Below are 23,968 nucleotides of genomic sequence, written 5' to 3'. Positions count from 1 at the left end.
CCCATACACACCCTTCCCAATTGATGGTGCGCTGAAGACAAAGATTATACAATGTTCAGAAGTGGCAATCTTCATTTCTCCTTGTTGGCAAGTTTGATTTTGATGAGGTGCCTCATGTAAACTGCTGTGGCAATGCTGGAGGAGATGATCAATGCAAAGCTGGTGACCACAGGCCAAGTGCAGTCCCTGTGCAAGACCTGGTAGAAGTGCCGCCTGTGTTTGTAATCCAAGTGGATGGCCTCCAGTTGGGCCATGGTGCACAGGACCATGAACACATGGAAAATCTGGTGCCCCTGCAGTAAAATGTCGCATTTTCCCAAGAACCACTTCTCAGGGTGAGGGTAAGAGAAGAAATGCGCACTTATGACGAAGAAGGTGATCTGGCTTGCATGGTACCAAATGGCGGAGTCCGTGCAGCCAGAAGAATGGCAATTGTATATCCGGTGCAACACAGGGCTAATGTCCAACGTGTAGGCCAGGGCTGCTGGCACTACCTGGTAGAGCTTGCGTGTCCTTGGATGCAGAACTTTGGCATTGGATTTTGAGTAGCAGCATCCCATACAGGTCATCCAAGCCAACGTGGTAGCCATTGGGAGGTAGAATGTTTTGATTATGTGGTACCACTCCTCTTCAATAGAATAGTAATAATGGACCAAAGCACTACCATACTGATAGATGGCTACGCCAACATAGTCCAAGAAAAAGAAAGAGTAATGGGCAAATTCTGAGCGAGAATGTAAGAGATGGGCTAGAGAGCTGAAAGTCAAGTAGGTGAAGGCAGATAGGTAGAGGATCAATAGTGGTAGCGCATGGGGATCAGATAAAAAGGCCACCGTCTCGGAGAGTGCCTGGAGTTTGAGGATGACGACCAATGCAGCAATCAGGTGGGTCCAAACATTGACAGATTCATTGTGCCGCTGGAACAACGTGAAGAAGTAGTAACGCCAGTTATGCTCCACGGGTCTGTAGCCCGAGTAGATATAGAGTTCCCGGAATATCTGCGGCACGTCACAATCCTTCACTGTGCATGGCAGGCTGGGAATAGACTGCTCCACCAGCCTCGGGATCTGACGTATCTGTTGGATATTGATGAAGAGTCTGCCAATCCGTTCCATCACAACTGTTGCCATGGTAACACTGGGGTGGTTAATTGATCTGGTACCTATATGCAATTTTAAACACAAAGAAAATCCAGTTAATAGGATAAGTGAGAAATAATGTCAATATAACTCAAAAAATTGAAAACAGCGGGCACTCATCTTAAGGCTGAACGCCAACCCCACTTTAGGGGGAAATAGGTAGCACTGTTCATAACCCCAGGAGATCCCAAAGTCCCTCACAGCCAAAGACATATTTTTAGAATGCAATAACTGGTATGGTAGGAAATGCAGCCAATCTGTGGTTAGCAAACTCAACAAACAGCAATCAAAGAGAATTCAGAAGACATCTTTGCATAGAAAATGGCAAGATTGCAGGGAGTAGTTGCGGCAAATAGCATAGATGCGTTTAAGGGGAACCTAACGTGTTAGACAAGGAAAGACAAGAGGAGACGCGAGTAGCACACGAATGTCAGCATGAAATGGCTGGGTCAAATGCCTGTTTCTGCACTATGTTTTAAGCAGTGTATGTTTTATGCAATTTAGTTTAAAAGTGTTGACAGCATTAGAAATGAAAAATAATCAATGCTGTCGTTATATAACAGAACCTCCCTATCGGGTCCTTTTTTAAAATAAGTTACGAGTCATGGAATGTTGTGTTTTTGTGGGTTTTTTTCTGAAAAGGCAGGTTGCAGGGAAGAGAAAAAAAAAAGAGATGGATATCTGGAGTGGGTTTTTCGAGGTTAGAATCTAATGGTGGGCTACAGGTGCTTTCAACTAATCAAGAGATTTTGCAGCTGTGCACACAATGTTTTAATACAGGGGTGGGCAAACTTTTCCGTGCAAGGGCCACATTCAGAAATTCACAATTTTAAAGGGCCGCATAGTATATTAAGTAAAATAATTAATATTTTAAATAGCCAAAATAAAAGGTCTTTAAAGAAAAAAAAGCACATTTATTTGAAAAACAAAGTAACTCAGTAAGTAACAGAACAATGCCAATGAGAATGATGCATCTGACTGCAGTCATTTACCAGTTTGTTGAAATTAGGTGTCAAGTTGCTTGTGCTGATCCTTAACACTGACAGAAGCACAGCCTAGCCGAGTCAAAGATAAAAACGCGCGTAGTGGGGTGGATGAGTGGGGCTGCCTTATTGGACGGTTTAGTTGGGTGTGCGACCAATAGGAGTCCAGGTTACAAACAATAATAAGGCTTACTGTTTGTAACCTGGACTCCTATTGGTCGCACACCCAACTAAACCGACCAATGAGACAGCCCTACTCATCCACCCCACTACGCTTGTTTTTATGCGGCCCGCCAATGAGGTGCCCGGAGTCATAACCGGCATTTTTGAAAAGCCGCCGAAGTAAATGCGCTTATTCAATAAGCGCATTTACTTCAGCGGCTTTTCCCCGGCGGCTTTTCAAAAATGCCGGTTATGATTCCGGGCACCTCATTGGCGGGTCGCATAAAAACCTTTGTCGGGCCGTAGTTTGCCCACCCCTGTTCTAATACATTACAATTTCCCCTGAAACTGCACATAATTACAGCATTCCCCCACCTCAACTCCCTAAAATTGCACAGCCCCAGTAATGTATTTCCCTCAACACGGTAGCACAGTATCTCAAGTGGATAGCACTGTGGCTTCACAGCGCCAGGATCGATTCCCCGCTGGCTCACTGTGTGCGGAGTCTGCACGTTCTCCCCGTGTCTGCGTGGGTTTCCTCCGGGTGCTCCGGTTTCCTCCCACAGTCCGAAGATGTGCAGGTGAGGTGGATTGGCCATGCTAAATTGCCCTTTGTGACCAAAAAGGTTAGGAGGGGTTATTGGGTTACAGGGATAGGGTGGAAGTGAGGGTTTAAGTGGATTGGAGCAGACTCGATGGGCCGGATGGCCTCGTTCTGCACTGTATGTTCGATGTAACACTTTGGAAGTTCAGATTTCGACATCAGTGCGGTCCTTCTGTGTTTCTTTTCTGGTTGTCTGTTTGAAACAGCAAATCTAGATGACACAACACAAGCTCTATTCGCTACTGACCCAGGTTGCTGCAGAGTCAAATTATCAGATACATCTTAAGGAATGAATCATCACAATTTGCATGCGATTATTCACACCTCATTAACCCTTTCATACCAATATCCATGCTTGTATAAACCCAAGAGCACAGAAAAGTTGATATGCAAAATAGATAGATAGCACATTAGGGCAAATGTTTGGGTCTGAGGCAGGGTGTGTGGGAAGGGGGTGTGGTACCTTTTGAAGTTGATGACAGTTCGTTAATATGTATATACCCAAGCATTTTCTATAACTTATTATGAAATTGTCGACCTGCATTAAAATAATTTAATCATATTCATGGGTCATGGTTAGTGAACATGCCTGATTTCAATCTTGTGGCCCACTGAGATGATGAAGGGCCAATCATACAGCCCACTCTCTAGGTCAGCCATTTTCAAGTCGGGGTCACGACCCAGAGCCGCCCATCGCGGCGCTCCCGATTGCACAAATTCGCGCACAACAGCCGCAGCATCTGGCTTTTAACAATAGCAGCTGTGAGTAGCCTTCAAAATGACAGCTGCGACCATATAAAAAAATGCAGGCACACTGCGCATGCGTGCCCGCTCATCGTTGCGCATGCGCAGAACCATGTTCTTAACATGTATTCTAATAATGAAACACTTTGATATGCATTGTGATGTTTATGCCTTAGAACATAGAACAGTACAGCACAGAACAGGCCCTTCGGCTCTCAATGTTGTGCCGAGCCATGATCACCCTACTCAAACCCACGTATCCACCCTATACCCATAACCCAACAACCCCCCCTTAACCTTACTTTTATTAGGACACTACGGGCAATTTAGCATGGCCAATCCACCTAACCTGCACATCTTTGGACTGTGGGAGGAAACCGGAGCACCCGGAGGAAACCCACGCACACAGGGGGAGGACGTGCAGACTCCACACAGACAGTGACCCAGCCGGGAATCAAACCTGGGACCCTGGAGCTGTGAAGCATTTATGCTAATCACCATGCTACCCTGCTGCCCCTTGTAACTGCTTGTTGGGTATGTTTTTCCTGTAAGCTTATTGAACTGACAAGACAAGAAATTTTAATTGATTGTGGGATGCAAACACATTACGTTGGATTTTATCAGGCAGCTGGAGATGGGCTGGGAGGCAAGGTGGCCCATGTAGTGATTTAGGGAGGTGGAAAAGATGCACATTTGCAGGGGCGAGGTGGTGGAGACATACCGGAAATTTTCACGCCACCAATGTACCTAGCAAGAGCTCAATTGAGCTGCCTGAGCAGCCAATGAAGGGTCTCTTCCTGCTTCTGTCGTTGATGAGGTGCAGCCCAGGCTCCCGCTGGCTGCAAAGCAGGGTCACGCCAACTACCCCCCTCCCACCACCAACCCCCCTCCCCAATGTCTTCCTGCACGGAGGAGTTCTGGTGAGTGGAGCTCCTCAGTGCAGGAAATGGGATTAAGTGCAGCCTCGGCAGGGTGTTTCCCGCTGAGGCCCCGAGTCTCAGAGTCCTGATAGATATAGAGTGGTCTTTCCCGGCACTGCGAGCTCATCCTGGGACTGTTTCGATTTGCATTTATGCAGCACCTTGCATTTCTGCAGCATCTTTCATGACCTCAGGATGTTCCCCAAGTGATTTACAACCGAGTAAGTACTTTTGAAGTATAGTCACTGCTGTTAAGGTAGGAAATGCAGCAGTCAATATGTGCACACAGGCTCCCACAAAAAATGACCAAATCATCTCTTTCAGTCACGTTGGTTGGGGATTAATGTTGTCCAAGTCTTTCACCTTCTCTGCTTTAGAATAGTGCTGTGGGACCTATTAAATCCACCCGAGTGGGAGATTGGGGGCTGAGTTTAATGCGACATCTGATGTTAAACCTGCGACAGTGCAGCATTCCCTCAGTACTGCACTGGAAAGTCAGCCTAGGTCATGTTCTCAAGCCTCTGGAGTAGCATGTGTATCCAAGTTGAGCATGCTGCTAACCAAACCATGATATAACAGGATCATTTTGGAAGCTGTTCAAAGTAAATGTTACTGGTTTTCAGTAATTCCTGTAAACTTCCAACAAACACAGCCAAACCTTGTCACAGCTAGCCTGGTAGGGAATGACCTGATGATTATTCTTAAAACAGGATTACATGAGCAGATGATTTTCCAGTATTCTAATGCTTTACCACCTCCTCACATACTTAGCGATGAGATTCCTACCCATTTCATTTTGATTAGTTTTTCTGATCTTCGAAGCGTAGAATCTTTTTACTGCGGTTAATCTTTGCAACCAATCTGTATATGGAATTTCCCCCCAAAGATGACAAGCAAAGGTGCATGTTTTGTGTCGTCAGTTTTGAGGGGCGGGCCTAAAGATGGCGCAAGCCTCGCTCTACAGAGATTGGCACACCATTTTTAAAGGGTGCCCCGATCTAGAGGAGAAACTGAAGATGCTCTCCAACCACTACCGGCATTGGGGCTTCATTTGCCTGCCCTTGCCACCACATCGCTGTACCTCCTTCTGCACATGCACACCAATGAGCGGGCACACATGCGCAGTGCGACTGCCTTTATTTATATGGTCACGGCTGTCATTTTGAAGGCCACTTGCAGCCGGCATTGTTAAAAGCCGGTTGCTGCGGCTGTTGCGTGCGAATTTACGCAATCGGAGATGCAGCAGAAGATTTTTTTTTTGTTTTTTAATTCAATGTAATCTTCCTGCCTGAAGGGAAGCAGAGAGCGGGTCACGCCCCCCACCACCCCGAACACTGACGTCATGTGCTTTGGGCGAGATTGCGATTCCTCCATTTTGTCAGCAGTAAACAAGTAAATGAGGACCAAGCAGGCTCATCTCTGGCATTAAAGGCAAGAGCAAATGGTGGGTCTTTTATCAAAAATGACAAAAGAGCTTCCATTTATATCAGACCTTTCACATACTCAGCATGCCCCAAAATGCTTCACAGTCAATTCAATTTTGGGTGTTATTCAGACAAACACATCACAACAACAAACAGAAACAACTGTGGAAGATGGTAACCTCAGTTGAGGTATCTTAAACACTGATTCAACTTGGAAACACAATGTCAACTCCAGTTGAGGCAACAACAGACGACATACAAGTGCAACAAATGAAACCAAAAACAGAGGTTCAAGTCAATATGAAAAAGCAGACAGATACCAGAGTTTTGCTGATAAGCACACAAGAACTGACATCCTCTGAAACATCCAACTTATTGACTATGTTTGTTCATTGCTCATATTGTAAATGTTGATTGTTATCTACGTGGGTTTCCTCCGGGTGCTCTACAACTTTTTATATTGGAGCTTCACAGGAGCATTACCAAACAACATGGAAAGTATTCCGCCTGGAGGTCCTGCAGGGATCTGTTCTGGGACCTCTGCTCTTTGTGGTTTTTAGAAATGACTTGGAAGTGGAAGGGTTGGTTAGTAAGTTTGCCGATGACACGAAGGTTGGGGGAGTTGTAGATAGTGTTGAGGGCTGTTGCAGGTTACAACAGGACATTGACAGGATGCAGAGCTGGGCTGAGAAGCGGCAGATGGATTTCAGCCTACATAAATGTGAAATTATTCATTTTGGAAGGTCAAATTTGAATGCTGAATACAGAGTTAAAAGCAGGATTCTTGGAAGTATGGAGGAACAGAGGGATCTTGGAGTCCACGTACATAGATTATTCAAAGTTGCCACTCAGGTTGATAGGGTTGTTAAGAAGGCGTATGGCGTTCATTAACAGGGGGATTGAGTTTAAGAGCCGTGAGGTTTTGCTGCAGCTTTATAAAACCCTGGTTAGACCACACTTGGAATATTGTGTCCAGTTCTAGTTGCCTCATTACAGGAAGGATGTGGATGCTTTGGGGAGGGTGGAGAGGAGATTTACCAGGATGCTGCCTGGACTGGAGGGCATGTCTTATGAAGAATGGTTGAGGGAGCTAGGGTTTTTCTCACTGGAGCGAAGAAGGAAGAGAGGTGACTTGATTGAGGTGTACAAGGTGATGAGAGGTATGGATAGAGTGGATAGCCAGAGACTTTTCCCCAGAGCGGAAATGGCTGCCATGAGGGAACATAATTTTAAGGTGATTGGAGGAAGGTATCAGGGAGATGTCATGAGGTAGGTTTTTTTTTTATATACAGAGAGTGGTGGGTGCATGGAATGCATTGCCAGCAGAGGTGGTGGAGTCAGAGTCATTAAGGACATTTAAGCGACTCTTGGACAGGCATATGCACAGCAGTAAATTGAAGGGGTGTTGGTTAGGTTGATCTTAGATTAGGATAAATGGTCAGCACAACATTGTGGGCCAAAGGGCCTGTACTGTTCTATGTTCTAACATTTGCCACAGAACAACATAAGCAGATATTGGGACAAGTGGTCAGAATTTGTCAAAGTGCTTGGTGTGGGGCATCTTAAAAGGATAAGAGGGACAGAGCCAGAGGGGTTTAGGGCAGGAATTCCAGTTTTACAGTCTAGACGAGTGGAGGCACAATTGCCAATAGTGGAATGATTTAATTAGGGGGGGGGGGGGTGTACAAATGGTCAAATTTGGACGAACATGGTGATTGGAATGGTTAAAAGCAAATTACTGTGGATGCAAAATCTCAGCAGTTCTGGTAGCATCCATAGGAAGAGAAAAGAGCTAATGTTTTGAGTCTAGATGACCCTTTGTCAAAGCTTTTGAGATTTTCCACCATTTTCAGATTGGAATGGTTATTAGGCTGGAGAAGATTAGAGAAGTAGGAAGGGACAAGTAACCAGGAGGGATGTGAGAACATGAAAAATCAAGGCACTGCAAGACCTGGAGCCAATTTAGATCAACACAGGAGTGAAAGGTGAATAGGCCTTTGTGCGAGTTTGATGGATTTTAAACCTTTTATCTATCTTATCTATAGCTAACCAGAAAATCTGATTTCTATCAGAGTTCTAACATGGGCAGCAGAGTTTTGGATGAGCTCAAGTTTATGATTGGTGCAAGCAAAAGGCCAGCAAGGGATGCACTGAAATAGTGTTGTATAGGTCGTGGACATTGGAATGTGAAATTGAGGGGCAGGACAGAATTAGGTGGCCCATCAAGCGTATCCCATACTTATGATGTCCAGAGCAACATACTAGATACTCCAGGGCTTCAGCATTAACATCTAGGCAGATCATCCTTTACAGTACTGCAGTGTCAGAGGTACCATAGTTTGCGCAAAACATTAAACCAAGGCTCCATCTGCCTAAGTCTCCCCCCCCCCCCCCCCCCCCCCCCCCACCCACCCCCACACCAAACGTGATGGGCATAAAACAGGAACATACCTGACCATCACAGACCATTGGGAGAGATATTAAGGTTTAGTATCTCATCAAAACATGCTGCTGCTATTCAAAGAAACTAATTGGTAAGTCACCATTACTTGAAATCCTGAAAAGTGAAGCAACTACTGGGTAAGGACAGACATGCGACAACAGCATTGATACAAAACCCACAAGTCCTGAAAGACCTGCTGTTCGGCGATTTGGACATTCTGAATCCTCCCTCAGTGTACCTGACAGGCGCCGTAGTGTGGTGACTAGGGGATTTCACAGTAACTTCATTGCAGTGTGTTTTTTTTAAAATTTAGAGTACCCAATTATTTGGGGCCTGGGGCCTTGCCGCCGTGAGGCAGCAGTGCTAACCATTGGGCCACCATGCTGCCCTCAACTTCATTGCAGTGTTAATGTAAGCCTATTCGTGACACTGATAAAGAAAATAATTGTCTCAGCACAACACAAACTGGTTCTGCAATGCAACTGAAACCCGACTGCCCTTGCAAATCACCTGCATTTATATCATATTTGTGATTTTCAACACGCCCATGCATCTTTGTCAAGCAAATCTGTCAAGAAAAAAAGACAGGAACAAAACAGTGCCAACAGTGAACTAGGGTTATTTTCTCCCAACAAGAGCAGACGAAGGCTTCAACTGAGAGGTTTTGAAAATTATGAAGAAGCTCAGTACGGTAGATGTAGAAAAGCCACGTATGCATGTGAGGAGACCAAAGCTATGGGTCATATTCGTTAGTCACTAATAAATTCACTACTGTATAGAATTCAGGAGAAACTTCAAAATGGTTGAGATGAATGGTATAAATGTATTCAAAATGGAGCTAGATAAACACAAAAGGAGAAAGGGACACGGTGATGTTGATAGGAATGAGATGACAAGTGTTAGGAGGAATCACGTGTGGAGCATAAATACCAGCAAGGACCAGTTGGATAAATGGCTTATTGCTATGCTGTATATTCAAACTTACATTTGGTATGTTTGGCATCTGCTTCTTGGAATGGGGAGGGGAGGTCCACAAGTGAGATGCGATGGCACTCCCTGCCTCGGGAGATGGCAGCCTGCCTCACTTCAATAACAATATGATCTACACAGGCATCTACGTAACCAAGCAGGTTTCAAGACCGTCAAGTCAGCAGAATGCCAAGTTTTCACCGGAGACAGTCAAAGCCCAGGTACCGACTCCAGGCCAAATGGGTAACATTCCAAACAGACTTCGACAGTCATGGATTCAAGTCCCCACACCAGAGACTAATACTAATACTCCAGTGCAGCATTCCCCCAGTAGTGCACTAACAGAGATGCTAAACCTGGATGGAAGGAAAGGATTCCACTATTCAAGGAAGGGTAAGAGCGTTTGCCCCTGTGCCCTGGTTAATACATATCCTTCAATGAGCAGATCATGTGCAGTTTTGCTTCATTGTTTTTGGGAGATGGATACATGACTGTCATCTTTTCTACATTACAACAGTGACTAAATTTCAGGTGTACTTCATTGGCTGTTAAGCACTTTGGGATGTCCTGAGGTCACGAACGACATGGCAGAAATTTTACTTTTTCCCTTAACCTCAGGTTTGCTGACTTGCACATGTAGCAGCCAAAATTATATTTGTTATACTCCATCCATATGACACACATCACTGAAGGTTTACTAATGAACTCGATAATTGAGATTGGTATCATGTGGGAGGAACCAAAAGGAGGGACATGTGAGCTGGGAGCTGTTGGCACAGAGACTGGTAGGCTACTGTACTTCAATTAATTGCATACTGTGCCCTTAGTAAATTGTCAGTGCACCAATTTATTCCTCTCCACACAACAGCAAGCAATTCATCATGTGTATGACAGTGGAAATGTTGGCATGTCTGACTGGAGCCTATCACAATGTTAGTCTTTGCAGGTATTGAGATTACCCATTCAGAACACAAAACATATTTTTTCCCAAGTTATAATTCCCAAATAATTAAGAGGGAGCAATTTTCTTTTCGCCCCTGTTCCTTCAAGACCTTCTCAACATCTCTCCTGAAAGCTATGTCTGGTACTGAAGTTGGTTCCATAAATTCAGGCAACCCATCCATACATTGCCCGTTTCATCACTCATGTGAAAGCCAGTTTAACCAGCTCAGCAGGACGCTATTTGGTTGCTCAGCCCGACATCAGCATGTTGCAGCACGAGAAAAGGAATGTGGTAACCAAGGAAAGGTAGAAAGAGAATTGCAATCAAAGGCAGGAATATGGACTTATTTCCCCATCTCCAGTACACTGTAGTACCAAACCAGAGATCAACAAACACCCCAAATCAATGACTGAATATGGCACCTTGATGTTCCACTAGTACAGTGCATTATTCAAACGAGCCAGAGAAATATGGGGTTGAGGAATAGTGAGTGAACATGCAGCAGAGAAGAGCAGAGGCAGGGGAAGGAAAACCCTAATTTTCAATTTAGACATCAAACCCAACAAGTCAGTCACATTTAATAACTCTGATTGGCATTGATAGATTCAAGATTTGTCAGAAGACCATAAAGACATAGGAGTAGAATTAGGCCATTCAGCCCATCGAGTCTGCGCCACCATTCAATCATGGTTGATATGTTTTTCATTCTCCTGTCTTCTCCCCATAACCCCTGATTAATAAAGAACTTCTTAAAGACATGCAGTGCTTTGGCCTCCACAGCCTTCTGCGGCAAAGAGTTCCACAGATTCACCACCCTCTGGCTGAAGGAATTCCTCCTTATCTCTGTTTTAAAGGATCACTTCAGTCTGAGCCTGCCGCCTCAGGTTCCAGTTTTTCCTACGAATGGAAACATCCTCTGCACGTCCACGCTATCTAGGCCTCTCAATATCCGGTAAGTTTCAATAAGATACCCCCTCATCCTTCTAAACTCCAAGTAGTACAGACCCAGAGTCATCAACAACTCCTCATATGGCAAGCTCTTCATTCCAGGGGTCATTCAAGCATATCATAGAATTTACAGTGCAGAAGGAGGCCATTTGCCCATCATGTCTACACCAGCCCGTGAAAGAGCATCCTACTTAAACCTACACCTTCATCCCATCCCCGGAACCCAGCAACCCACCTAACCAGCAACCCCACCTAACCATTGGACACTAAGGGGCAATTTAGTATGGCCAATCCACCTAACCTGCACATCTTTGGAGAGTGGGAGGAAACCTGAGAACCCGGAGGAAACCCACGTAGACACAGGGAGAAAGTACAAACTCCACACAGACAATCACCCAAGGCTGGAATTGAACCTGGGTCCCTGGAGCCGTGAGGCAGCAGTGGTAACCACTGTGCTGCCCCATGAACCTCCTCTGGACCCATTCCAAGGCCAGTACATCCTTCCTTAGATATGGGGCCCAAAACTGCTCACAAAACTCCAAATGGGGTCTGACCAGAACCTTATACAGCCTGAGAAATACATCCTTGCTCTTGTATTTTAGAAGGACTTTGGCATCCACAGCCTCTCGACGTGAATGCTAACATTGCATTTGCCTTTCTAACTGCCGATTGAACCTGCACGTCATCATTAAGGGAATCTTGAACCAGGACTCCTAAATCTCTTTGTGCTTCTGATTTCCTAAGCCTATTCCCATTTAGAAAATAGTCTATGCCTCCATTCTTCCTACCAAAGTGCAGAACCTCACACTTTTCCATATTGTATTCCATCTGCCACTTCTTGGCCCACTCTCCTAACCTGTCCAAGTCCTTCTGCAGACCCCCTGCTTCCTCAATACTATAATATGGTCCCAACACCGACCCAAGACACACCACTAGTCACCAGTTGCTATCCTGAAAAAGACACCTTTATCCCCACTCTCTGCCTTCTGCCAGTCAGCCAATCCTCTACCCATACCACTATCCTGCCCATAACACCATGGGCTCTTACTTATTTAAGAACCACCAATATGGCACCTTGTCAAAGGCCTTCTGGAAATCTAAATAGATCGTGTCCACTGGTTCTCCTTTACTAACTTCCTTGTTACCTCCTCAAAGAACTCTAACAGATTTGTCAGACATGGCCTCCCCTTGATGAAGCGTGCGGACTCAGTCCTATTTTATCATGCATTTATCATGCAAAGTACTGTACACACCCCTGTCAGCATCAACGGAGCCGAGGTAGAGATGGTGAGCAGTTTCAAATTCCTAGGGGTGCACATCACCAAAAATCTATCCTGGTCCACTCACATCGACGCTATCACCAAGAAAGCACAACAGCGCCTATACTTCCTCAGGAAACTAAGGAAATTCGGCATGTCTACATTAACCCTTACCAACTTTTACAGATGCACTATAGAGAGCATCCTATCGGGCTGCATCACAGCCTGGTATGGCAACTGCTCGGCCCAGGACCGCAAGGAACTTCAGAGAGTCGTGAATACCGCCCAGTCCATCACACGAACCTGCCTCCCATCCATTGATTCCATCTACACCTCCCGCTGCCAGGGGAAAGCAGGCAGCATAATCAAGGATCCCTCCCACCCGACTTACTCACTTTTCCAACTTCTTCCATCGGGCAGGAGATTCAGAAGTCTGAGAACATGCACGAACAGACTCAAAAACAGCTTCTTCCCCACTGTCACCAGACTCCTAAATGACCCACTTATGGACTGACCTCATTAACACTACACCCATGTATGCTTCATCCGATGCCAATGCTTATGTAGTTACATTGTATATATTGTGTTGCCCTATTATGTATTCTCATGTATTTTCTTGAATTCTGTTTAATTCCCTTTTCTTCCCATGTACTGAATGATCTGTTGAGCTGCTTGCAGAAAAATACTTTTCACTGTACCTCGGTACACGTGACAATAAACAAATCCAATTTCCAAGTACTCCGCAACCTCATTTTTAATAATGACTCCAAAATCTTACCAATGACCGAAGTCAGGCTAACCGGCCTATAATTTCCCTTCTTCTGCCTCCCTCCCTTCTTTAACAGCGGTGTTACATTAGCCGTTTTCCAGTCCTCTGGGACATCCCTGCCTCCAGTGATTCCTGAAAAATCACCAGCAATGCCTCCACAATCTCCTCAGCTATCTCCTTTGGAACCCTGTTGTGAAGTCCAACCCCTTCCAGGTGATTTATCCACCATCAGACCTTTCAGTTCCCCCAGAACTTTCCCCTTAGTGATGGCCACTACACTCACCTCTGCCCCCTGGTTCTCCTGAAGTTCTGGTCTCCCACTGGTGTCTTCTATCATGAAGATTAAATGCAAAGTAACTATTCAGTTCCTCGGTCATTTCTTTGTTTCCTATTACTACTTCTCCAGCCTCATTTTCCAGTGGTCCAATTTCTATTCTTGCTTCTCTCTTACCTTTTATATATTGAAAAAAACTTCTCTTATATTACCAGTTAGCTTACACTCACATTTCACCTTCTCCACCCTCACTGCTTTTTTAGTTGTCCTCTGCTTGCTTTTAAAGACTTCCCAATCCTCTGGCTTTCCACTAATCCTCACCACCTTGTATGCATTTATTCTGCTTTTACGCTATCCTTGACTTCCCTTGTCAGCCATGACTGCCTCATCCTCCCCTCAGCATGTTCCTCCTCCTTGGGACAAATTTATTTTTTTTATAATAACTTTAGAGTACCCAATTACTTTTTTTTTCCCCAATTAAGGAGCAATTTAGTGTGGCCAATCCACCTACCCTGCACATCTTTGGGTTGCGGGGGCGAGACCCACGCAGACACAGGAGAATGTGCAAACTCCACACGGACAGTGACCCAGGGCTGGGATCGAACATGGGTCCTCGGCGCCGTGAGGCAGCAGTGCCTTGGGATGACTTTCTGTTGTGCATCCCGAATAACCCCCCAAAATTCCTGCCATTACTGTTCCACTGTCTCCCTGCTGGGCTCCCCTTCCAATCAACTCTGGCCGGCTCCTCCCTCATGTCTTTGTTGTTGGCTTTATTTAACTGTAATACCATTACATCTGATTCTAACTTCTCTCTTTCAAACTGCAGGATGAATTTTATCATATTGTGGTCACTGCCCCCTAAGGGCTCCTTCACCTTACGTTCCCTAATCAAGTCTGTCCCATTACACATCACCAAATCCAGAATCCAGAATGCTCCAAAAACCATCTTGTATACATTCCACAAATTCCTTTTCTTGGGATCCGCTGTCAACCTAATTTTTCCAGTCCAACTGCATGTTGAAGTCCCCCATGACTTTTGTAATATTGTCCTGACTTTTCTATCTCCCGATTTAATTTCTGCCCCACATCCTGACTACTGCTAGGGAGCCTATACATAACTCACATCAAGGTCTTTTCCTTTGTGATTCCTCAACTCTACCCACAGAGATTCTATGCCTTCTGATCCTATATCGCTTCTTGATATTGATTTTATTTCATTCCTTACTAACAATGCAACCCACCCCCTCCACCCATCTGTCTGTCCTTTCGATAGGACACCTTGGATATTTGCATGGTAGCATTGTGGATAGCACAATTGCTTCACAGCTCCAGAGTCCCAGGTTCGATTCCCAGCTTGGGTCACTGTCTGTGTGGAGTCTGCCCATTCTCCCCGTGTGTGCGTGGGTTTCCTCCGGGTGCTCCAGTTTCCTCCCACAGTCCAAAGATGTGCAGGTTAGGTTGACTGGCCATGCTAAATTGCCCTTAAGTGTCCAAAATTGCCCTTAATGTTGGGTGGGGTTACTGAGTTATGGGGATAGGGTGGAGGTGTGGATCTTGTGTAGGGTGCTCTTTCCAAGAGCCGGTGCAGACTCGATGGGCCGAATGGCCTCCTTCTGCACTGATCCCCTTGCAGCCACGTCTCTGTGATGACCACAACATTGTACCGGCCAATCTCAATGTGTGCAACAATCTCATTTACCTTGTTTCATAGACTGCGCGCATTTAGATACAACACCCCAAGTCCTGCATTGGCCGCCCTCCCCTTCTTGTATTTGTCCCCTTCTTTGCTCTGCCTGAAGTTAGAATCCTGACACCTTCCATACTCTCCGTTCTATTAAGTGTTCTTTATTAATCACTCCTGAGCCCTCGGCCCCTTTAACTTTTTAAAAAGTCCTCACCATTAACCGGCATTTCTACCTTCTCCTTGCTTGATTTTCTAATTTTCCAGACAACTGAACCCTGTCAGCCCATTATTTAGCTTAAAGCCCTAGTTATGTGATTCGCCAAGACTCTGGTCCCAGCATGATTCAGATAAAGACCATCTCACCGGAACAGGTCCCCTCTTCTCCAATAATGGTGCCAATATTCCATGAATACAAACCCATTTCTCCCACACCAATCTTTGAGCCATGCATTTACCGCCTTAATCTTATTGACCCTGTGCCAATTAGCTTGTGGCTCAGGTAAGAATCCAGAGATTATCTTTTTGGTTCTGCTTTTTAATTTAGCTCCTAGCTGTTCATACTCCTGCAAGAGGACCTCTGTCCTTGTTCCACCCATGTCTTGGTATCTACATGGACCCTGACAACTGAATCTTTACCCTCCCACTCCCAAGTTCCTCTGCAGCCCAGGTGAGAAACCTAAACCCGAGCACCAGGTCGGCAACACAACCTTCAGGTTTCTTGATCCTGCTTACAAAGAACAGTGTCAATGCCCCTAACTATACCACCCCCAATTACAGCTACATTTCTTTTCTCTCCGCCCCCTCCCTCCACTTGAACACCTCCCTGTACCATGTTGCTGCGGTCAGTTTGCTCATTCTCCCTGCAGTCCCCATTCCCGGCCACAGTGAGCAAGAATCTTAAACTTGTTGGACAAGGACAAGGGCTGAGGCTTCTGCAGCCCCACCTATTTTTAGGCAAAATGCTCAAGGCAATCATCAAGTCTTGCTTCATTATTCAATTTAACAAAGCCAGAATATGTTGACACAAAAGAAATGACATGCAAAGCAAAGGAGACCAGATTCAAATAAAGAGTTCATGCCAGAGAATGATGAGAGAATACACATTGGGCTGGATTCTCAGTCGGCGCGATCCTCCGTTTCACGGGCAGCGCACTCACACCCGCGAATTTCCCAATGGCGTAGGCATGCCCACAATGGGAAACCCGACAGAGAATCCCGCTACAGGCGGGCGCATGCCACACCAGAAAATGGGACCGGCGGGACGGAGAATCCTGCTCAAAATCTATCAAGAGAAGTGTTTAATCTTTGCCAAAGTCACAAAAACCATGGTTACTGTAAGTAAATGCACTGGTTGCAGACAGACATGCAAATAACTGTCTTTTACATGAGGCCATTATACTTTCTTCTTATATTCATTAAAATGAAAATGCACTATCTCTTATCCTAATCAAGCTTTAAAAAACGAATAACACACGGATAGCAGTTTGCATCTGGTCTCCTGTATGGCACTCGCATGCCAATTCTCTCACACTTAAAGTACATAGCACAGGAGGCAGCCATTCGCTCAATGAGTCCAGGCTGTTCCAAGAGCAAAGCAGCTTATCCCGCTTTCCTGTTCTCACCCCATATCTATGCAACTGTTTTCTCCCTCAAGTATTTATCCAATTTTGTTTTGAAGAAAACCACTGGAATCTGCATTCATTACTGTTGGCTAATGCATTCCGCATCCAAAACACTCACTGCATAAAGTCTAATGATGACCATGAAACCATTGTCAAATTGTGGCATGCTACAATACCGACCACAATGTTGTGCAATGCATTCTGAATGGGCTGCATTCTCCCGCCCTGCCCGCCACAAGAACGCCACGGACGAGCCATGTACAATGGAGAACTCCATTGACCTCGGCCGGGATTCTCCGGTCACTGAGTGAACGCGGCCGGAGAATCCCGCCCAATGTAGGTGGGGGAGGCAAAACAGAAAATACAGAATTAATTACGATGCACCTCCAGTGTTCGGAACCCCTTTTATGCAATGCCAAATAAAATAATTAAAAATCTTCACCCCAAGATTTGACTGATTGAAATACAAAAATTTAAAATAGAAAAACATTATAAAGATTTTCAGTGCTTTAATATCAACTACTTGCATAAAAGGACCTTGACACATGATGAGGGAATGGGAGGAAGGCAATGTGCAGATACTTCTGCCCTGGTGGGATGGCTTTCTCCTGATCTGTTTGTATAATAAACACACTCTGTTTCTCCCTCCCTCAGCCAATTAATTCTCCCAAGAGACCAGTCTTTATCTCTGAGCCGAAACTGCACATCTTTTCAGTAATTTTACCATAACGTGAGCAACAGAATGAGAGCAGGCTTACTAGCTCGAGTCATTGGATGGATATAGAATTAATCCTGGCTAATTACTCCCCCCAACCCCCTCCCTCCCCCCCCAGTCAAGGGATGCGGAGACCAAGTGTAGTGTCCAGAATCCCTCCTCATCTGGAGGTGATCAAATACGGAAGGCATCAAACCCGAGACGGTCGGATCAAGGTGGTGCAACACACCAGGATGAGGCATGTCATCTATGTGCAGGGACTAGGAAACTGATTCTGCTTTGGTGGTGGTGGTGCAGGGGGGGTGGGGAGTGATAGAATTTAATAGAAAAGTTTGAAATTATGAATGAAGTAAATAATTATAGTAGGAAGTATTTCAGCTGGCATGACAGACAGCAATCAGATAGCACAGGTTTTTAAATACAAATGAGTAATTGAGATCTGGAATGCATAATTTGAAAGGATGGTCGAAGCAAATTCAATCACTTTCAAAAAAAGAATTGAATAAACACTGAAAATGACAAAAACAAAGTGGCGTAATAAAAAAGGAAGGGAGTAGAACTCTTTAGATAGCTCTCAAACAACCAGCATAGGGATGATGGGCCAATCTGTGCTTTCAGAATCTATGACTAAACCAGCAGGAGAAGTCAACGTGCATCCTTGCCCCCCAAACATTCAGAACGGCAGGTTCCCGAGGGTGGAAATAATTCAGTTCTTGCTGGAGGGATAAATGAACTGTTTTAAAGAATCACCAGACTGCTCGCTAAAGAGCAGCAGAAGGGGCAATTCCCATACTATTCCAATATTTAGTCAGTCACCCACTCCCCAAAGGGAAAGATATATCCAGAGTTCAGTCCCCTTAAGCCCATTTTAGCTCAACCAGTCAGAAAATAAAGCCCTCACCCCTACCAAAACTTCCAACTACTTTGCTGTATGACAAACACATGTCTGTGAAATCCACAAACACGTCCATTTTAAAATTCTCATGCATCGTCAAGGTCCCGTGGCACTGCTAGAAAAGAAGAGGGCTGTCGTTGGTGTCCTGAACCAATATCAGAGATCATTTTGCATACAGCCACAACCGGCGTTATCTCCCTGGCCCTAAACATCCCTGGAGCATCTCGACAACAAGGGCCCTCACATCAGACTCCTAATCATTGACTACAGCACCACCTTCAACACCATAATCCCAGCCAAGCTCATTGCAAAACTCCAAAACCTAGGACTTGGCCCCTCTCTCTTCAATTGGATCCTCAACTTTCTGACCCATAGACCACATCAGTAAGGATAAACAACACCTCCTCCACAACAGTCCTCAAAACCGGGACCCCACAAGGCTGTGTACTTTGCCCCCTACTATACTCCTTATACACACATGGCTGTGGGGCAAAATTTGGCTCCAACTCCATGTTTGCTGATGATGCAACCACAGCGGGTCGGATCTTGAACAACGATGAGTCACAGTACAGGAGGGAGGTAGAGAACCTAGTGGTGTGGTGTTACAATAACAATCTCTCCCTCAACGTCAGCAAAACTAAGGAGTTGGTCTTTGACTTCAAGAAGCAAAGTATCATACACACCCCGTTTGTAGCAATGGGGCCGAGGTGGAGATGGTTGACAGCTTCAAATCCCTAGGTGTGCACATCATCAACAATCTGTCCAAGGCCACCTACATTGACCCTACGATCACAAAAGCGCCTCTACTTCCTCAAGAAACAAAGGAAATTCAGCACGTCCACATTGACTCTTACCAATTTTTACAAATGCACCATAGAAACCATCCTACCTGGCTGCATCACAGCCTGGTATGACAACTGTTCGGCCCAAGACTGCAGCATAGTCAAAGACTCCTCCTAACCGGGTTATTCAGTCTTCCAACTTCTCCCATCGAGTAGGAAATACAAAAGTCTGAGAACACGCACTAACAGATTCAAAAACAGCTTCTTCCCTGCTGTTACCAGGCTCCTGAATGACCCTCTTATGGACTGAACTGATCGCTCCACCCATCTTCTCTACCGAGTAGCACTACACTCCATTTGCTTCACCCGATGTCCATGCCTATGTATTTACATTGTGTATTTATAGTATCCCTTATGTTTTTTCATGTATGGTACAATCTGTCTGGACTGTACACAGATCAATACATTTCACTGCACCTCAGCACACATGACACTCAACCCGAAGTCATTTGCCTCTTTGCCGTTCGTGGGCGATTGCTGTGCACAAATTGGCTGTCAGATTTCCTTTATTACAAAGTGGGCAGATCTCAATAAACAAAGTAATTGAAATCTTCCAGCTCTTCTGGTGGATTCACCGGGAAATCACACGGACAGCGGCGGGACCAGAAGATCCCCGTCGCCGACCAACAGCCGAGAAAACGCCAGTGGGAGGCCAGAGAATCCCGTCCATATACTACAATGTGAGCAGAATGCACGTTCTTTTAACTCTTGGGTCGCATTTCTGGAAGTTTCATCAGATCCCAGCCAAAAACACACAAAATATTCCAAGAGAAGTGAAGAGTTGTTTAAAATGCCTGCATGGTTTTTCTTCCAGGATTGGCTCGCAGAAAGCCCTGGAGACCGATCATGTAGCCTTGTAGCGCTATCCGGAAGGGTTGCCGCCTGCCTCTCCCAGTTACATGGTGATAGACCCAAACAAACATTTAACGCTTGCAAGGAAACAATTCGCCCATTAAATCGGTGTTTGTGAACGGGTGAGCTAGCCGACACCCAGTTAATGTCAATTACCAGGCAGAGAGAGAGAAAAAACATTTTCTATTGCTCTGACACTCACCAGTTTATTAGAAACCCTCTCACTTTCCAGGCGCAGAGTTCGGTCTGAACCTCAGCTCCGAAAGCCGCCGCCGGTATTTTCGAAAATACATTCACCTGCAATTTTCCAAATACAAACATCCAATGAGATAACGACTGTTAATTACAGATGCAATTAATAATTGATACCATTGCAATAAATAAACAGGAAGACGTTCCAGAGTTTTCTATTGTGGGTTAAACTTTTTTGATGCCTATTTTAAATGAAAGAGGTTACGTCTAATTGCTGAGTGCCATCGGTGCCGTTCAGAGCGCTTCGGCCTGGATGCTAATCCACTCGGTACTTCTCTGCCGCTTGATACACTGTATCCCCACCTCCGATCTGATACGCCGCCTCCCAAATCCCGGGCTCATCCTGTCAATCAACTCCGACCTGTCAATCGCCCTCCCGATTGCAGCCAATCCGCAGTCCGCCGTTTGTGTCAGGCCGCCAATCAGCTAGCCTTGCGAGGGCCTGCGAGGAGGCTCCGCCCAGCCATTCGTACCACTTGGTACGAGGCTCCGCCCAGCCATTCGTACCCAAGTGGGTGTCACCGCGCAACAAAAGAGAAAGGGCTCGGCGCTGGATGTTAAGGGCGGGGCAAGGAGATATGCTTCTGCAAATGTGTCTGGCAAAAGTAATGTGTTTAAACTACTCCTTCCCCCACCCTCCATTCCCTGCCCTTCATTAATATATAATCAGTAGGCGATAAGCCACTCTTGTCACTGGGCACACAAACGCACACAAGCAGAAATGGCCACTTTGATTTGATTTGATTTATTATTGTCACATGTATTAGTATACAGTGAAAAGTATTGTTTCTTGCATGCTGTACAAACAATACATACCGTACATAGGGAAGGAAGGAGAGACTGCAGAATATAATGTTACAGTTATAGCAAGGTGTAGAGAGAAGATCAACTTAATACGAGGTAGGTCCATTCAAAAGTCTGATGGCAGTAGGGAAGAAGCAGTTCTTGAGTCGCTTGGTACGTGACCTCAAACTTTGGTATCTCTTTCCTGACGGAAGAAGGTGGAAGAGATTATGTCCGGGGTGCGTGAGGTCCTTAATTATGCTGGCTGCCTTTCTGAGGCAGCGGGAATTATAGGTTGAGTCAATAGATGGGAGGCTGGTTTGTGTGATGGACTGGGCTACATTCACGACCTTTTGTAATTTCCTGCGGTCTTGGGCAGAGCAGGCTCCATACCAAGCTGCGGTACAACCAGAAAGAATGCTTTCTATGGTGCATCTGTACAAGTTGGTGAGGGTCGTAGCTGACATGCCAAATTTCCTCAGGCTTCTGAGAAAGTAGAGTCGTTGGTGTGCTTTCTTAACTATAGTGTCGGCAGGGGGGGACCAGGACAGGCTGTTGGTGATCTGTACACCTAAAAACTTGAAGCTCTCGACCCTTTCTACTTCGTTCCCATTGATGTAGATGTGGTGGTATGATTAACATAGCTGCCTGCCATTGGTGCAGAACACCGGCTTACCATTGGCCCTCGTCGGTCATGTGCCTCTCGACCGATTGGTTGAGACCAGTCTTGTGACGGCTCCCCGATTGGTCGAGAGGCTGAGTTAGCCCCGCCTCCAGGGCGGGGTATATATACCCAGTACTCCCGGCGGTCGTCCATTTACTGTAGTCGACCGCAGGGCTAACATCTAGCTGATTAAAGCCATACTTTTGTACAGCAACTCGTCTTGCGTACAATTGATGGTACATCAGTAGACAGGGGCATGTTCTCCGCTACGCTTCCTGAAGTCGATGACAATCTCCTTCGTTTTGTTGACATTGAGGGAGAGATTATTGTCATGGCACCAGTTCACCAGATTCTCTATCTCATTCCTATTCTCTGTCTCGTCATTGTTTGAAATGCGACCCACTATGGTGGTGTCATCAGCAAATTTGAAAATCGAGTTGGAGGGAAATTTGGCCACACAGTCTTAGGTGTACAAGGAGAATAGTAGGGGGCTGAGGACACAGCCTTGTGGGACACCGGTGTTGAGGATGATAGTGGAGGAGGTGTTGTTGCCTATCTTTACTGATTGTGGTCTGTGGGTTAGAAAGTTTAGGATCCAGTCGCAGAGGGAGGAGCTGAGGCCGAGGCCACAGAGTTTGGAGATGAGTTTCATAGGAATGATGATGTTGAAGGCTGAGCTGTAGATGATAAATAGGAGTATGACATAGGGGTCTTTGTTATCTAGGTGTTCCAGGGTAGAATGCAGGGCCTTAGAGATGGCATCTGCTGTGGACCTGTTGCAGTGGTAGGCGAACTGTAGTGGATCAAGGCAATCCAGGAGGCTGGAGTTGATTTGTGCCATGACTAACCTTTCAAAGCAGCACTTGGCCAAAGGTAATTGTTTCCCGATATGGATAAGTGCATCCAGGAGGGAAATAATACTCCGGCCTCCGATCTAACCTGTTTTATAACTAATGTGAGACAGCCGCAATGTGAGTTGTGCTATCTCTTTAGGTGAGAGGATAGTGAGACTGACCTTCTGACCTTTTGGAGGAATATTAAAAACTTCCCATCACACGGCTTCAAAGGAAATCTGAAATACACAAAAAACTGGTAGATGCGTTCTCTCTGTTCTCAGATCAATATTTATCACTTTAGCAATATCACAAACATCGATGATCTTCATTACATCTGCCGTTTGTGGGAGTTTAGAGTGCATGCGTTGTGAGCCTTGTTAATTGTATTTTCAAGTGACTACACTTCAAAAGTACTTGTCTGTAAAGAACTTTGGGATGTTCCAAGGTTCCAAAAGGTATATAAATGTCTTTTTAACTCATTGGATTCAGAAGCTGATTTTTAATCTATTTTGTGTGGGAGCATCATCTAGTATTTTATATATTTCCAGGGCTACACTCCCGGCATCTCCTGTAAGTGCTGATGTATTCTCGGACCCATTGTGTTTATTGAGATGTTCCTAGGATTCCCCCAGAATTATGGTGTATTTTGGGGGATTCCCAATAATTACTGGCAGACTCCTGGGAACTTCTACATCTCTCCTTTAAGACTCTCCTTAAGACCAAACTTTTGGTCACCAGTGTAGAAGGACGCCATTCGGCCCATCAAGTCAGCACCGACTCACTTAAGCCCTCACTTCCACCCTATTCCCGTAACCCAATAACCCCTACTGCCTTTTTGGACACTAAGGGGCAATTTAGCATGGCCAATCCACCTAACTTGCACATCTTTGGACTGTGGGAGGAAACCGGAGCACCCGGAGGAAACCCACGCAGACACGAGGAGAACGTGCAGACTCCGCACAGACAGTGACCCAATGGGGAATTGAACCTGGGACCCTGGCTCTGTGAAGCCACAGTGCTATCCACTTGTGCTACTGTGCTGCCCATCCTAAATAAAATAAATTAAATAAAAGCAAAATACTGTGGTTGTTGGAAATCTGAAATAAAAACAGCAAATGCTGGATAATGCAAAGAGTCTGGCAAAGCATAAGAGGCAAAAAAAGACAATTGGAGGATGTGACGATTGGAAGATTTTAGGAAATTGGATTATAAAAATATTGGGCAATTTAAGGGTTAAAAGCC

General features: G+C 45.4%; 1 protein-coding gene across 2 annotated transcripts; it reads right to left on the bottom strand.

Moving 5' to 3' along the window:
* Positions 1–20,787, bottom strand: paqr7b (progestin and adipoQ receptor family member VII, b). 2 transcript variants are annotated; one of them, XM_038798735.1, is made up of 3 exons: positions 20,649–20,787; positions 20,394–20,488; positions 1–1,162 (listed from the first exon to the last, which is right to left on the bottom strand). In XM_038798735.1, exon 3 carries the CDS (start codon positions 1,128–1,130, stop codon positions 72–74), a length of 1,059 nt encoding a protein of 352 aa, XP_038654663.1. In that variant the 5' UTR covers positions 1,131–1,162; positions 20,394–20,488; positions 20,649–20,787; the 3' UTR covers positions 1–71. The 2 variants fall into 2 exon arrangements, with proteins under 2 accessions (XP_038654663.1, XP_038654672.1); XM_038798744.1 differs by lacking the exon at positions 20,649–20,787 and having other exon boundaries at positions 20,394–20,642.
* Between the last annotated feature and the right edge of the window lie 3,181 nt (positions 20,788–23,968).

Source organism: Scyliorhinus canicula, chromosome 1, assembly GCF_902713615.1.
Source record: "Scyliorhinus canicula chromosome 1, sScyCan1.1, whole genome shotgun sequence".
NCBI lineage: Eukaryota > Metazoa > Chordata > Chondrichthyes > Carcharhiniformes > Scyliorhinidae > Scyliorhinus > Scyliorhinus canicula.
The sequence above is the reverse complement of the archived record's forward strand: the minus strand, read 5'-3'. Positions and strand labels throughout refer to the sequence as shown.

What these genes read in the sequence shown, in the direction of transcription:
- paqr7b (XM_038798735.1), bottom strand. Translation starts at nt 1,130, where the DNA reads ATGGCAACAGTTGTGATGGAACGGATTGGCAGACTCTTCATCAATATC.